Source organism: Vanessa cardui, chromosome 11 (genome assembly GCF_905220365.1).
Source record: "Vanessa cardui chromosome 11, ilVanCard2.1, whole genome shotgun sequence".
Classification (NCBI taxonomy): domain Eukaryota; kingdom Metazoa; phylum Arthropoda; class Insecta; order Lepidoptera; family Nymphalidae; genus Vanessa; species Vanessa cardui.
Genome location: NC_061133.1, coordinates 6,086,592 through 6,102,387, shown reverse-complemented (window position 1 = coordinate 6,102,387; position 15,796 = coordinate 6,086,592). Strand labels below are relative to the sequence as shown.

Sequence of the window (15,796 nt, the reverse complement as noted above, 5' to 3'; positions counted from 1 at the left end):
GAAATCTTTCGCAGGAATCAAACGCCTGAGTAGAGCAGATCATTGCAAAGATCCGGCAGATATTGTCTACGTTTAAATATCAGCATATCATCAAAGCTCCTCCAATCGACGTATTCAATGCCCCCACCGGCTCAGCCGGGGCAGCCGGGCTCGAGGATAGTACTGTTGACGCTCCTAACAGCGAATCGCATGCAAATATTGATGCGCACATTTACGAAAACGTTTACAACGGTAACAATGTCGCACCAACTAAAATGCTCTGCGACTCGATTGCTCACAAAAACAATTTCATGAAAAGACAATTGAAATTCTTGTTAGAGCATTTGAGCGAATCGTACGAATAGAGTCAACGTATTATCCTCCATACAATATGTGTCCAAAAGTGGATCCTTGCAGTGATCGAAAACGAAGTATAAACAATGATGATGTAACTTTTATACTTATTTAGCGTTAAACGTATTTACTCTAGTCATCTACAAAGCTGCACACATTCAAATAACCCTGATTACTGTGTGCGTGTAGTTAATTAATACTCATATGTCAATAATATTGTAGATAATAAATTACGCGCGTTGATTTTATATGTAAATTGATATTCTTAGTTACGTCTATTCACGGTCTAATCTATTTATCAGAGCTATATTATACCTACCTATACATAAGTATAAGATTATTTAATCTTCAATATATTATTATTCCAATTAAAACTTAATAACCCTTGCATATTTTATTCTAGATATGTAAATATTTTCCACTAGAGACAGTAAAAACGCTACCTCACTTACATATGTCTTAGCTTAGCCAATATCTGTATCGCAAGCAAATGTACAATTTGGACAAGTATCTATTTTATAATGTTCTCGAAAAATTTTACCTTCTCAACGAGCTCCGAACGTTAATATAGTTCATTTTTCCTCCTTTAGTCCCATTCAAAAAGATAGATGTAAGACTATAAATGCCAGTGTTTAGAAATAATGGTAGTTTAGTAACAACATAGCATAAGGCAGAACTAGTCAAATAATTTAAAAAATAGGGCTAATTATTTGCTCAAAAATATAATACTGTTTAAATAACGACAGATTGTGAATATATTTATTTTTCTTTACGTTCCTTGTAACATACCACCGCTATTTAAAATCTTAGACGTTATTTGGCCTAATTTAATATATAATATCAAGTTTGCTGAAATGTTACAAAAGCTTTAATTTTATTTCAGTATCCAATGTAACGGTTCAATAAAAAAATGATTGTAATCAGTAAGATTTAGATTCAATGGAAATATAATTATGTGATACCTGACTGCTACGATTTATTTAATGCAGTCATCTTATTAAATAAAAAAGCCATATCATATGAAATATAGCGCTTGTATTATATAATAATATGTAAACACTATTATTAATTTATTGAAAAATGTACATTGCATTTACTTGTAAGTTAGTTTTTTAGGCTTTGTAAATATTGTTATGACGTTATATAATTTATAGTTACTTGTGGAGATGGAATGGTGGATATAGTTAATAAATGTGGTAGAGTTGCTTGACATACTATCGACAGAGTAGTTGCACTCAATTATGACGAAATATTTCGTGTCTGTTACATATGTACACTGAATAGTAAATGTTTTCATCTTGTAATTGTATAATTGTGACCCTGGATATTATTAATAGACGTTTTATCGGCAAATGTAATTATTTATTAGAATGTAAGTTTGGCAGTGGAATTAAATGTCGCTATATAAAATATGTTTTCAGGATATTGAATCTTAACTGTTGGGCTTGATCTAGCAAACTATTTAAAAACTTGATATTCCATAACATACGATTAGGATGTTGTTTGGCTTTCGTCGTTAGGTTGTACTTTGTAGACGAGTCACAGGAAACCATATACTGCTGTAGTATTTGTTATTGTATCTTTTGTTTTTGTTGAGTTTTGCCGTGTTATATAAAAGAGGAGTTTATAATAATTAATAAATGCTACAAAATTTATACATGTATGCAAACTGAGGCTTGTCACGAAAATCCTTTCATAAGATGTCAAATATAATAAAACATTATTAAATATTTTGATCTTTTATTGCTGTACAGACCTGACCCATGCGTAATCAACCAAAGTTTTATATTTTCTTTTACCTTTCTGCAAATGTGATAAGAATCATTAAATCTTATAATAATATTGAAAGTTATTAATTTAGACTCAGTTCAGTCTCGTGAACAAGACATTCGTAGACAATGTCGAAATATCGAGCTCCACCGAACAAAAATAAAAAACATGGTAAATATCCCGAAATTAATAACTTTAATAATAAAAATAACCATGTTAATTTAAAATCCAATATTGAAAGTGAAGCAGACTTGGACTTCCAGAAAATATAAAAGAAAAACTAAATTACTTCAAACCATAAAATATGTTTGATATGGCTTGAACTAGTATTTTTATGGTCACACTAAATAATTTATATAAAAATGTATTTCCTTTTGTTGATAATGAATTCGTTTTTATAGTTTATTATAAAGTATTTATTACATTATTTGTCTGTTATTGATTCTATTATCACTAATTACTTTTATAAATCAACAACTACAACAACAACAGCCTGTAAATTCCCACTGCTGGGCTAAAGGCCTCCTCTCCCTTTGAGGAGAAGGTTTGGAACATATTCCACCACGCTGTTCCAATGCGGGTTGGTGGAATGCACATGTGGCAGAATTTCTATGAAATTTGTCACATGCAGGTTTCCTCGGGATGTTTTCCTTCACCGCTGAGCACGAGATGAATTATAAAGACAAATTAAGCACATGAAACAGCGGTGCTTGCCTGGGTTTGAACCCGCAATCATCGGTTAAGATGCACGCGTTCTAACCACTGGGCCATCTCGACTCACTTTTATAAATAAATTATAAATCAGGGAAATATTTTTTAATAAAAAAAAACCATCAACTAAAATGCTTAATGAAAGAAACTAATCTCTTAATTTAAGAAAGACGTAATCAATTTGCAATTAATAAATATTTTCTTAAATTAATCTTTTTTCTGAAACAACCTACTTATAACTTTACGCTCGTAGGGTTATCGATGGTAGATTTGTGCCTACCCCGAGGAGCTTGCACAAGCAAGTTACCCGAGCTCGCTCCAACCCACTCCAACATAATATATTCTTCCGTCAAGCAGTAATACTTATTATTGTTGTGTTCCGATTTTAAATGAGCCAGTGTAGCTACCGGCACAAGGAACATAACATCATAGTTCGGTATGTTGGTGGCTACAATTGTGGCAGACTAGGAGTAGTGTTTAATTTAAAAATCAATATATTGAATGAAGGAATTTGATTTGATTCGATTTACAGCGTTAATGTGTATGGGCGGTGGTGACACATATACACTTTCAGGTGGAACATTAATCCGTCCTCTTTTGCAACTATGGATACAAGATCCAATACTCAGTTTCCGAGGTTGGTAGCGCATTGGCGGTGTAAGTTAAAACTACCGAGTAACGCAGTTTTAAAAAAGAACATAATTGTACGGTGTTCCACCCAACTTTCAGTGAACTGTATATCCATAGGTCGCTGGTTCATATCCGGCTCGAAGGACCATAAAGTTGTACGGTGTTCCACCCAACTTTCAATGATATAAGAAATAATATAATTGATAAAACTGTTTATTGATTAAAATATGATAATAAATGCTAATGAGTCCACAAATCTCGCCGCCTCTAGTTATTATTTTACCACCCATGTATAACATACTTGGTGCTGCATTCTTATTTATTGAATAAATCAGTGTAATTGTGTATTTACACTTATGCTATCTGTACTAGCCCTCATCTTAGATGTGTTTCTTCAACAAGGGTCAGAAGATCTTAGGACTTACGTTTGGCATGAAGTTAATGATATAATAAATATAAATGACTTTCATTTAATGATACGTTAATTAAAATGGATTAAAACTTAATAAATGATACTAATGTTAAAATGTTGTAAAAAAAACACTCAATAAAATTTAACATCTACTTATTTATTCTATTAAATTTATATATTAAAGTTATACATATTTGCCATACCACTTATGATCATACTTAGAGATAAACCTATGACAACCTCCCATATTATTTTGAATAATGTATTTGAATGTATATTTATTTTGGTTGTTTTCTTCCTTCCACTTTTCATCTGCCTCCATTTTCTCCAAAATGTCTTGAGAAACAGGGACAGCTTTGAAGGGTAATCTCTCAGCAACAATTCTCAATAGATCATGTACCTGAAAATATTAGAAATACAGTAAATTGAAATTCAATTATTAAATTATCTTCATTCAAAGGTGAAATTAAAAGAATGGGAAATTATTTCAAAGGTGTCCAACCCTTAGCAAGTAGGATTTAATCTTATGCTGCAACCCCAAATGGCAGTATCAACTCCTTTGAAGCACTTTATAAGCAACAGTTTTTACCCACAGCAAAGATGGCCAAGCATTTTGTGATGTCAAGTTGAATTAAGTAATTCAAAAATAGAGTGAATAAAGATACTAAGAAATCAGAGAGAGTCAAGTGGTATAGATGGATTAACCAAAGCTGCTCAGTCTATTATGCATAATAATAAATTAAATAAATGTATCTTACCTCTGCATATTCACATTTACCGGCAACTTCAAAAATTATTCTTCCAGCTTTAATTGGAGTAACGTAATGATCGATGGCTCCTTTACCTCCACCCATACGTTGACCTTGGCCCTTCTTAGTGATAGGTTGCCACGGTGGGTCTACTCTCCATATAGCATACATTCTTTTCATATCCAACCTCCTCGCAACTTGGAGACGTGTCATTTCAAAGTGTTCATGACGCATTCTACCTCCACCAGTGGCCTACAAATATATTTGATTGTTATCAATTTGTTTTTAATAAATTTAACATATACATATTGTAAAGATGATTGAGGGCTTTTCCTGACAAAATCCTTTTTTGATACTGGTCGCTTGGGTCAAAGGCAATATTAGTGATTTCAGTGAAATAAATGACTTTAGTAACATGACCAACCAACATAGTGTCTTTCTTTTTAATATTGATATACATCAAATTTAAAATTCACAATTCATACATTCAAGTTTTCCAAAGTGGAATATACCTAGAGCAAGAACTAGAATTGTATTAACCTACTCACCATAACACCATATTGTTTGAGTTGCAATGTATTATGCAAAGTTTCGGGTCCTCTCATATATCGTAGCCGTTTTTGCATTTTGGGTGGCTTAAGGTTAGATGGATACAGTGGAACTTTATCATATATTCTTAGTCTCTGACGTTCGGGTAATACAATATCTGTTTTAAAAGAAAATAAAATTTCAGCATAATGCATATGTTTATAAGTTATAAGAATACCTATTATAGTTAGTATATTACCTTTAAGGTAATCATTTAACTAAAAAAAATTGTATTAATGTATTTTTATTTTCATATTTCAAAGTTATTACCATCGTAATTTTTTGGTGGTGCAAAGTACTTAATGCCCGACGTTAGAGTTAATTGTAATTTCTCTGGCCGAAGTATTCCTGGAAAATAAAAAATAACGAAATAAATTACTTAAAATGATTTAGATTTTAAATTTATCAAATAAAGTATTTCAATTACATACCTAAGCATAATTTTATTTTATTGGACATCATTCTGGAATTATATCAGTATTATTCTGTTCGTTTTTTAGTTTTTTCAATATATTTGTTGGTTATATGAATTGATTTGTCAAAATGACATCTACTTCATCAATCTGACTCGGACAGATTATGTTTATAATGTAAAGTACAGTTTAAAATTTCAGTCCACGATTTTTTTATATTTCTAAATACAACCATTACAAAAATTGATTGCAAAATTGCTGAATATAAATAATATTTATTTGATTTTTATTATTAAGTAAACAATGTGTACCTACGTGTGGGTATTTATCTGGTATATAAAAGTTAGCAATATATAAAATTGTCCTTTACCTTACGTATCCAACTTGTGTGAAGAATATCTTTTATAATTGGATACAAAAATAAAAATTCAAATACAAGCTTTACCAGAGTTACAACGATAATATTTTATAAGTTACTAGACTGGTCGTTGGAAATTTAGTGAAAATTAAACGATAAATGTTATCCATAACTTTACAGAACCACTGTTGTAGTTTGCATGTTAATTTTTTTTTAATTCTGTATAATTTGTCTGACTGGCAGCCCTTAAATTTGAAAGTAAATCAAATTGGCGCGATAGTAAAAAACGCGGCTTTTTTAAATGTAACCTCACATATAGCCATCAAAATATTTTTATATTCAATTGATATAATATTATTACTTATTACAAGAATAATATTTATGACTATGAATATTATTCTTGTAAAAATGATATATGTATGGATTGACTTGTAAATACACAATATCCATTGCTATGACAACAAAATTAATACACAAATAATTGAATCGTATCCTCCTTTAAAAATCCTGTTAATTAAAAATATTAAATGGATTATGCGAATATGTTACGATTACAAAAATGTTTATTTTTTAATTTATATCTTTATTTCGCTTGGGTTGTAATTAATGGGTATTTCTTGTATACGAAGGTGAGTATTACTTTCATAGTTATAGGTCAAAGGTATAAATTATTTATACAGTTAGTTAATGGTTTTTTAATTAAAGTTATATTTTGTATGACATTTCACTAACATATATCTGCTACCAAATGTACCTATAATGTATAAGTGAGCCTGTAATAACTAATTGTTAATTTTAAGTTGATAGTGATAAGTTGAAGTTTAACTAATTCAATAAATAAATCAACGGCTATTAAATAGTAATATGTATATTAAACAATCCATGTTTATGTTAAATTTTAGATTGAAAGGCTGGGGCATCTTTCAAAATACTTATCAGTTACAGTTTTTATATTATTAACTGTATTAGAAATTATACGACTCTACCTTGGTCATTATGGAAATTTATCCTGCAGAGTAAGTACTTCCTTTACAACTTGTATTTTATTTTATTTTTAATCCTCGTCTTTAGTGAATGTCATCAATGCATTTAGAAATTCAATTAATTAATACTAGCATTATTTTATCGCCTAAATTTTGACTAGAATATTTGAGAGAAATTGACTACAAATAATTTTTCCTAATATTACGTTTTAAGAAAAAAAATGATTGAATATTTTCTGTATTCAAGAGAAAAGATATAGTGTGGGTAGACCAAATAATTAATATGTAGCTAACTCATTTACTATGCGGTACCTGCGGTTTAGTTAGTTACATATGTCTGTTTGTTGGTTTTATTTATAAAGTTTGTTTTTAAATTGTAATTTCAGGTTCCAGAACTGGGGGGTTTCTTGATGTTGACAGTATTGATGCAAATGCCTCTTGTTTCTTTTTTTTTATTTAATTCATATTTAGATAGCACCCCAGTTGAACTTATTTTACATGCTGGACTGTGGAGCATCATAATCGTAGAAACAGTATACAGTTTCTTAGCTTTAAAACAAGCATCGTCCGTAGCAAAAACAATATATTTGTCTCACTCCAAAGATATAAATGTAAATTAATGAATTTTTTGTTTCAATAATTTAAGGCGCTTGTCTAATCCTAATAGGTATAATAACGTTAAGATAATACGTAACGTTAGAGATTATAAGGAATGTGTTCACTTCTACAACACTTAGAATTTTGATGCAATTTTTGCAATTGTTAAAATAATCGATATCGAAGATTCACATTACAACACACAATTCACATTTACAACTATTGAGTTTTTTAGCCTGACCTGATTTTACAGAATTTAAATACGCACAAATAAATCCCCCTAATTTTTGATGTAAAATGAATTACTACGGTACAAGCTGATAAATCAATATACATATATTATGAATATGGTAGCGAATAAAAAAATAAAACAATTTTAAAGATTTTTATTAAAGCTTTTCACATTGGTAAAATCAATATACTGTTTATACATACATGGCTACACTTTTTTTTATCTGTGTAAATTGAATATGCAATAATTTTTTGACTTGAATTATTTTTTACTTTTTATAATTTAAAAATATGGTCATTTTATACGATGATACAAAAATATTTGATTATTGATAATTTATTAAATGAAATAAAAGCACTTCATATTTATAAATGTACTACTAACACCATTATAAAGTAATAATTTATCATAGGACTGCTGGTGTTCAGGACTCGAGAAAAATAAATCTGACAGCACCAAAATATCTATTGCCAATTTTCTCACTTAATATAATACTTTAAGTATTAAAATACTATGTACTCTTAATAAGTATAACTTTCCACTTCATCCCACACATGTTAATATTATCGATGTTGTACATCATACAAAATTGTCTTTGACTTGGTATGTCAGAAAAAGAATGTAAGTATAAAATTAGTAATTTACCACTATCCAAATAGTTGTAGTATTTATACTTTAAGGCAATTTTAGTTATTCCGACAACTTTCATTAGGTGTTTTAATTTTGATCATTAACAATTATTATCATAATATGCATACTTATTTTAATAAATTAAATAAACACTCTTTATGGATCTGATAATATAAGCTAAGCTTTGCTAACAAATGACCACTTATTCTACTTAATATGGTCGTTTACCTTCAATATTTTAATTTGTAATAAATATATACAATACATTAATTACACTTTTTCATTCAGTTACTTTTACTGCTTCTTACTTAGAATCTTAATTTATTTTCACTCCTTAAATTACATTATTTGTCAATATCTACACCACAACAATTGTGATATTGTAAATAAATGTATTTATTGTGAGTACATATTCATCACTTTCATTTTACACTGATATAAAAAATGTAAAAAAAAAAAACAACTTTGGTATAACCAGTGTTAAAGGTTTAGAATATAGTACAAACAAATGAAAAAAAAATCTTAAGTGTATACTAAAAAATCTTAGCCTCATTACTTTTTGTACATGATTGTTAATATTTAAAAAAAAAATATATAAATTGTACTATAAAATTTGATTACAGAATAAAATCACTTTGATTCTACAAACATATTTTGATCTTTGAAGAAATTATCAATTTTCGACCTAACAATGTGTAATGTTTTATTAAAAGAAACAAGTCTCGTCTTAAAACCACTGATATCATCTTCAACTTCTAATGCTTTCAAGATTTGCGGTAGAGTTGGTGACATTCTGCAGATAAGCTGAAATGCAAAAGTTAAAAATCATTCAATCTTTAATTCATACATAAAATTTTTAGACATTTCAATTGATGTCATTTTACTTCAACTCATATAAGTCAAGACATATTTAAATAGAAAAAAGATCTCAAAGAGATGTGTTATTGAAATGGTTTTGAATCACATAGGCATTTCTGTAACTTTATAAAGTATAGATAATGTGAATAAAATAAGTTTATATATTATTTCAAAATAAAAACACTTACAAAACCATATTTCGTTGAGTTTAAATTAATATTAACTGAACTTTATTGAAAGAAAATAACTATTCACTATCAGGTATTGCTCTTAAAAAAGGGTGTTAAAAATATGTACATATGAAGCTGTAGCAATATGTTAATTATTAAATGTTTTCGAAGTGTCGCTATACTTAATATGCATGCATATTGTCTATAGATATGTTTAAAATTTGTGTCATTTTACTTATATTTAGAGTAAGGAATCATTTCTATTACAAGAATAGTATACCTGTACTGCAAAATAATTTCTCCTAATTATATATTTATAAGTTGTATTATATACTTACTGAAAAAAGTTGTTGAGAAACCCAGTTGTGGTACTTCTTGACTGAGCCTTCATATGCAATAGTATATATATTTTTCATATTTACATCATAATTGTCTGATTGTAGACTTACTATAATTTCTTGAAATAGCAATTCAAAGAAAAGCAATGCCCTGGAATTATAAAAGTAATGATTATAAATCTGACATGATAATAAAGCATTGCCATATTACATTCGAAGTCTGCAGTGTATATACAAATTCATTAATACAATTATTTAACTCAACTATGTTTCTTAAATAATTACGATACATCTAACCATGGTAAGCCATATGATATTAATTTAGGTAGGAGCTTACAACATGACCTCACCTGTTCAGCCACAAAACACCTTCAGCAGATTTAGATTCTCCCTTAGAATGTTCTTCAGCCATCAATTGCAGTAAACATGAATCTTCGCTGTATTCATATTTTTTAATTTTCTAAAATAACATAGAAAATTATAATCAACATATGTTAAAATGTAAAGTGATAACATAAAATAACAAACAGGATATTAAAGGGCAAACTTCCTTGAATTATAGGTCCTTTTAATTCCTAATTTTATCCTCAATATGGTTATTACCCAGCAATTAGAGATTTAAAGGCTAAGTAAGCATATACTTGTAAAAACTTTTATTATGATAGAAAGCATTTCAAATGATAAAGCAAATGAGTCATATTTCATTATTTGAAAATTAATATAATTTTAGGTCCATTTATTATATTTACCTCAACATTTCCTTCCATATCATATTTAATTGGTGCAAATACTTTTCCAAGACGATCTGTAATTAAAATAATGATTTTAAATTTTTAAAATCTTACTGATTTATTGGTCATCAGTCAATGTACATACCTACTAACGTTATTAAATTTTTGGCTGCTTCCAGAAATTCTATTACATTTATTTTTCCATTAACATGGGGAAATGGTATTAAGTCTTGAGCGTTAGAATCTTTTTTAGTAGCTGTAGCGGTACTATCCATTTTGTCTCAACACTTCTTACACAAAAATCATTAATATATGAATTATAAGATAACATGAAGCTAAATTATCGATTCTTATCACCAATCATGAGTGTATTCTTATCATTCGATAGGCAATGCAGAAAATATGTAGTAATCTGAAAAAGTACGGAAAATTCTATTTTGAAAAAGGTTTAGTAACATTATAATAATATATTTAAGTTGAATTTATATATTTTTTTGTTTCATGTTGTCAAAATAATAAAATAAATTTATAATATATGAATCCAAAGAAACTTGCAAAAAAGTAAACAAAACTGTGACAGAAGTTTTAAATGTCAAAACTATGTTTTGTTTTTGACATTTTTAATTACATAAGTCAAAGCAAACTAATTAATACAATTTTCTAAATAATCTAGTACTATTTGTAACTAAAACTATTCGAAGCTAATTATTTTGTATCCTTTAACAATTCCTAATTAATAAATATTACTAAATAATATCGTAGTTGTTACCGTATACGAAAAAATAAATGACCGATATAATATTTATAAGCGTATTCAAATATCCGATTTTATCTGAAATAACATTCCAATTAAATAAAATGCCGTAAAATTAAAGTCACCTATAAATTCCACTTCTGTGATTTAAGGTACTCAGTATTAAATCAATCAGGAATAATGTATTTTTTTTTTCTAATTACGAATACCCAGCTTTTTTTAGGTTTAAATTATTACTATTTTAAAATGTGTAGTAGTAATTAACATTATAAATGCTTGTAATTAACATATATAATTTAAACAACAATTAAGTTAACAGTTTCAATTTAAAAATGTTTTATTTTTGTTATTGTCTAGGATTTATTTACTAAGGTATCGCTGTACAAGGGTATTTCCACACTAGCAACATATTATATAAGTAACATGTAACAGTTTTATTATAATGGTTGTAATGATATATTATGTGCATATAACATTTCTAGAAGATACAATACAAAATTCATGAAGACTTTAAATCAATGGTTCAAATTTTGTTTAATATAAGCTCAATGTAGGACTTGTTTTTGTTCAAACTTGAGTCGTATTTTTTTAACGTCGTATCTAAATTTTTTTTATTATTCATGAATAACAACTCAATAGGTGTTTGAAATATACATTTATACGGTAATCATCCGCAGGAATTTTGTGAAATAAACTTGTATAAATTAAAATTATAAAACTGTTATGAATCCATAATTTGAAGAACGAAAATAATTATTTTATTCATTCATTTTGCTTCGTTCTATGATGCTTATTTACACACATAATTGGTCTTGGCACTGCTACTCATCTTGAACATCATGTACAGCAGTTATTATTATTTTTTAAATTTGATATTTATTGGAGGTAGATAATATACGTATATTATGGCTCATTAACTACATATCTTTTTTAAAAATCTTTCCTAAGATTAAAAAATAATTTAGTTCTTAAGACAATATTGTAAAAACACCTTTTTCGTTTAATATATATGTACTTATTGTTACTATAAAATTGATGTTAATTTTAGATTAACGTCAATAAATACCAATATAAGTTATATTATAATAAAAAAATACTATAGAATAAATAGTAAATAAAATACCTATACAGTGCCTCTTCTCTTAATAGATTAAAATATGTACCTTTTATAATGATGTTTGCAGAAATATCCGTTTTTAAACAACAGTTAGTAAAGTCCATCACAAATATTCTACCAGACATGTGATCGAATCAGTCTTTTAACGATTACAGCATGTAATTAGTTTTAAAAACACCAAGTTTTATTTTAATCACTTTTTAGCACATTTATTTTTAATAGAAGAATAATTTAAGAAAAAAAATAAACACTTTAAAATCGACGACACTAAATGTCTTTCGGTAAGTTCTTTTAGTACATTTCACTTTAAAGTTTCAATAGGAGAATGTTTGTTTTAATACATTTCCTAGGTCATCTTCAACCACAATAGTTAGTACTTTAGTTTTTGGTGAAAAGGTGAACGGTACTAAAAATCGCTTTTCGGGTAATAGATTTGTAAATTCATATGAATCTAAAACCATACCGTTTGAATCATCCCTTACTTCAACTATGCGTATTCCGGCCGTGGATATTATCATCATTTTATTTTTATCAAATTTTAAATATCTCGTTATAGCTTGTCTCTCTCTTCCATATTCATTGTTGAACCAACGGTGGTAAGACAAAAGAACTGCACAATTTCTTGTCCAAAATGTTGAATCATTTCCATTGGTCCGGTTAAGATTTTTTTTAGATTCGGAAAGTCTGTTTGTAATAGTCGAGTAAACACTTGATGGCCTTGTTATTGGAGTAACGTTTGGACTTCGCCTTACAATATCTGATTTTGACATTGAAGCAAAATTACCTAATGTAGTTTTACTTCGCGGGCCTAAGACTCTTAATGGTTCAGCTACGTTCATCGTTACACTGATATTACGTTGAAGAGAAACTGTAGAATGTTGAACTGGTTTACCATTATAGTTATTCATATTATCTTTGAGTAGAGTTGATTTTCTCTCCCCAACAAGAAACACGCGATCAATATTATCGAAACCTCGACCCATAATACCATCTTTTGTATGGCCAAGATCAAATGTATGTCCAAGTTCATGCAATACAGAACCTAAGGTCGTAGCATAGCATCCACCTAAAGTTCCTCTGTAGCCACTATCATCCATGAAACGACGAGAATTAACAGGAGAAGCGTCTACAAGTTTTGGGACTATTTCTTCCACAGATGTAGGCCAAGTATACAAACAAGCGGTGCCGAACAATGCTAACCCACCACCACCTAAAGCTGCATATGCTTCAGTCAAAGAAACTATCTCGTCGTGTGTCATTTGTTTATCGATGTCTGTACCTTTATATCTAGTGCACGAGATGAACCCAAGAAATTTTCTTTCATTACTTCCTAAATCGGAAAGCATTAATTCTCTTCCAAATTGTGACCACAGTTCTCCCTGTCTCATTTTCCTCGCTTTGTTTACATTTAGGTTACTTCTAAATACGATGCATTCTGGTTTTCTTGGATTAACTTCATGTTCAAGTTGAAATGTTTTTCTTCCATATCCGCTTTCGTAAAGTTTCTCAGCTGTAATTGACTGGATTAATTTAGCTCCTATCGATATACGGGAGCAGGCGCTTTCTATAGAATTATCGATATCAGAAGGACTTTGGAAACATCCATCATGACCTTGACAGATTATATACACTGGCGTTACTTTAAGATTAGTTCTCCTGGGTTCATATCCTAAAAATAATGTTTTTCTTTGTTCAAAATATTTTAAATGAATAACATTTTCACCACGTTTCAGTTCGATAATTACTTTAAATTCTCTATTGTAAACCTCCCAAAGCGAATCACACTCATTTCCGTTATTGGAAACGGTACATTTGATTTTTTCATTATTATTACAGGCTCCTGTGGTTATCAACCCCTTAATTAAAACGAGAGAATAGTTTACTGTCTCTCCATTTTGAAAGTTTGTAACAAATATAGCCGAGTCTTGTTCGTTTTTATTTTCTTCATTTGTTCGGTTGTCCATTACCTGAAATTTTCATATATTACATATATTTAACGCCAGTAGGTTGTTTTCGGTTAATTGACTTTGATATTATTTCGTACTAGAACAGGCTTCTCGAATATCTCTCATCATATAATTAGGTTAAACATGTTATATTGTGATCTTTTAGTTTGACGATGACTTCTACACATTTAAAAGTATATGCTTCGATTGTTATTTTATTGACTCATGTGCATGTTTGTTTGTACTTGTCATATTTCATTTATAAAATATTTGCACTAAGGTTGTCGTAAATGAATAGTTTCGCACTGAACAGTGACTCACCATGATGCGGCTAGCGTGGAGCGCGCAGAACCGGCGCGGCGGGAGGACTGCGGGTGCGGGCGGTGCGGCGAGACGGCGGAACGGCAGCTACTCGCCAGTGTGCAGCGTCGAATCTCCTCACTTCCTTCTGAGCCGATTGAACGGTTTGTTAGAGTGCGCATGCCCAACGATGCAGACCGACGCTTTGTAACGATTGCGATGCCCGCCGGAGGTATAGACTTGCTGTCTCCGGCGCCAAGAGGGAAATTTAAACGATGCGATGCAGCAAATACAAACGTGAATGCGTCACTACCGTTAATAATGTACTTCTTTGTTTGTATCGTATTCACGTTCAATGAGAGGATTCTTATTTTAATAATGATATACTTTTAACTGTTTATATATTGACAGAAATAACTCTGTCGTAATTAATCTCCTAAGACCTTTCATTGAGTGATCTACGAAAACAAAAATCAACAATGTAATTGGATTAACTAAGTTGGTCAAAAACTTTTCTATTTTACTTTTAAAGTGATGGTAAACATTTGCATACATCTATGTCATTATTAATTATAAGAACATTTCTTTTTCGAATGCGCCTGTTAAATTCTTAGCTGCAAAGTTTTATTTCGTGGGTACAGAAGAGAAAATCTGACAGGCATGTTTAATTTTTAGTATATTATAGTTCGCGTTTTTTACTACATTATCATGTACTACGTAGAAAATAAGAATATACATTATTTTAATAGGTGCGTGTGTAATGTGCTATTGTATATTAGCGGGAACTGTGTTCCTGTGTAACTATTTAAGGATTATATTTTCTCGCTGTTACCATGGAAATATTTTTTTTTATGTAAACACCACCCAGTGTAAATATTTTTTTCCAAAGCAGATTCAGAATGACGATTTATTTTAGATTAAGGTTATCGTTAGTTACATATTACATTACAGATAGAAGACGCATAACAGTTTTATGTTTTATGTATGAAGTAAGCGCATCTATCTTCTGTCACAAATATTGTCAGGTCAATTTCCCCTCGACACGCATTCTGCTTATCTGTATAGAAATTTGACGAACCGTAATTTTCTATTGAACTATTCTCATTTAATACAAATACATTGATCATGTTTTACGAAAAATAAGTGTTTTGCTTTTATTGTGAATATGGAATAAAA

The 15,796-nt window shown here is 29.4% G+C and overlaps 4 protein-coding genes across 4 annotated transcripts in view; 1 reads left to right on the top strand and 3 right to left on the bottom strand.

Annotated features, from left to right (window-relative positions):
* LOC124533705 (transmembrane protein 132E) overlaps positions 1-2,055 on the top strand; it is a 72,838-nt gene extending 70,783 nt beyond the window's left edge. Inside the window, exon 21 of the mRNA XM_047109153.1 lies at positions 15-2,055. Within this exon, the coding sequence (XP_046965109.1) occupies positions 15-29 (15 nt within the window). The 3' untranslated portion in view covers positions 30-2,055. The remainder of the gene's footprint in view (positions 1-14) is intronic.
* Positions 2,056-3,992: 1,937 nt separating this feature from the next.
* On the bottom strand, positions 3,993-5,761 carry LOC124533479 (39S ribosomal protein L16, mitochondrial). Its single transcript, XM_047108790.1, has 5 exons — positions 5,625-5,761; positions 5,464-5,541; positions 5,154-5,311; positions 4,615-4,857; positions 3,993-4,256 (listed from the first exon to the last, which is right to left on the bottom strand). The coding sequence occupies exons 1-5, from the start codon at positions 5,653-5,655 to the stop codon at positions 4,041-4,043; spliced, it is 726 nt and encodes a 241-aa protein (XP_046964746.1). The 5' UTR covers positions 5,656-5,761; the 3' UTR covers positions 3,993-4,040.
* A 2,154-nt stretch (positions 5,762-7,915) lies between these two features.
* LOC124533480 (glycolipid transfer protein) lies at positions 7,916-12,703 on the bottom strand. The gene is made up of 6 exons (XM_047108791.1): positions 12,421-12,703; positions 10,649-10,915; positions 10,522-10,577; positions 10,123-10,232; positions 9,773-9,923; positions 7,916-9,210 (listed from the first exon to the last, which is right to left on the bottom strand). Exons 2-6 carry the CDS (start codon positions 10,776-10,778, stop codon positions 9,037-9,039), a joined length of 621 nt encoding a protein of 206 aa, XP_046964747.1. The 5' UTR covers positions 10,779-10,915; positions 12,421-12,703; the 3' UTR covers positions 7,916-9,036.
* Positions 12,669-14,817, bottom strand: LOC124533478 (putative zinc metalloproteinase C607.06c). Its single transcript, XM_047108789.1, has 2 exons — positions 14,642-14,817; positions 12,669-14,341 (listed from the first exon to the last, which is right to left on the bottom strand). Exons 1-2 carry the CDS (start codon positions 14,642-14,644, stop codon positions 12,689-12,691), a joined length of 1,656 nt encoding a protein of 551 aa, XP_046964745.1. The 5' UTR covers positions 14,645-14,817; the 3' UTR covers positions 12,669-12,688.
* Between the last annotated feature and the right edge of the window lie 979 nt (positions 14,818-15,796).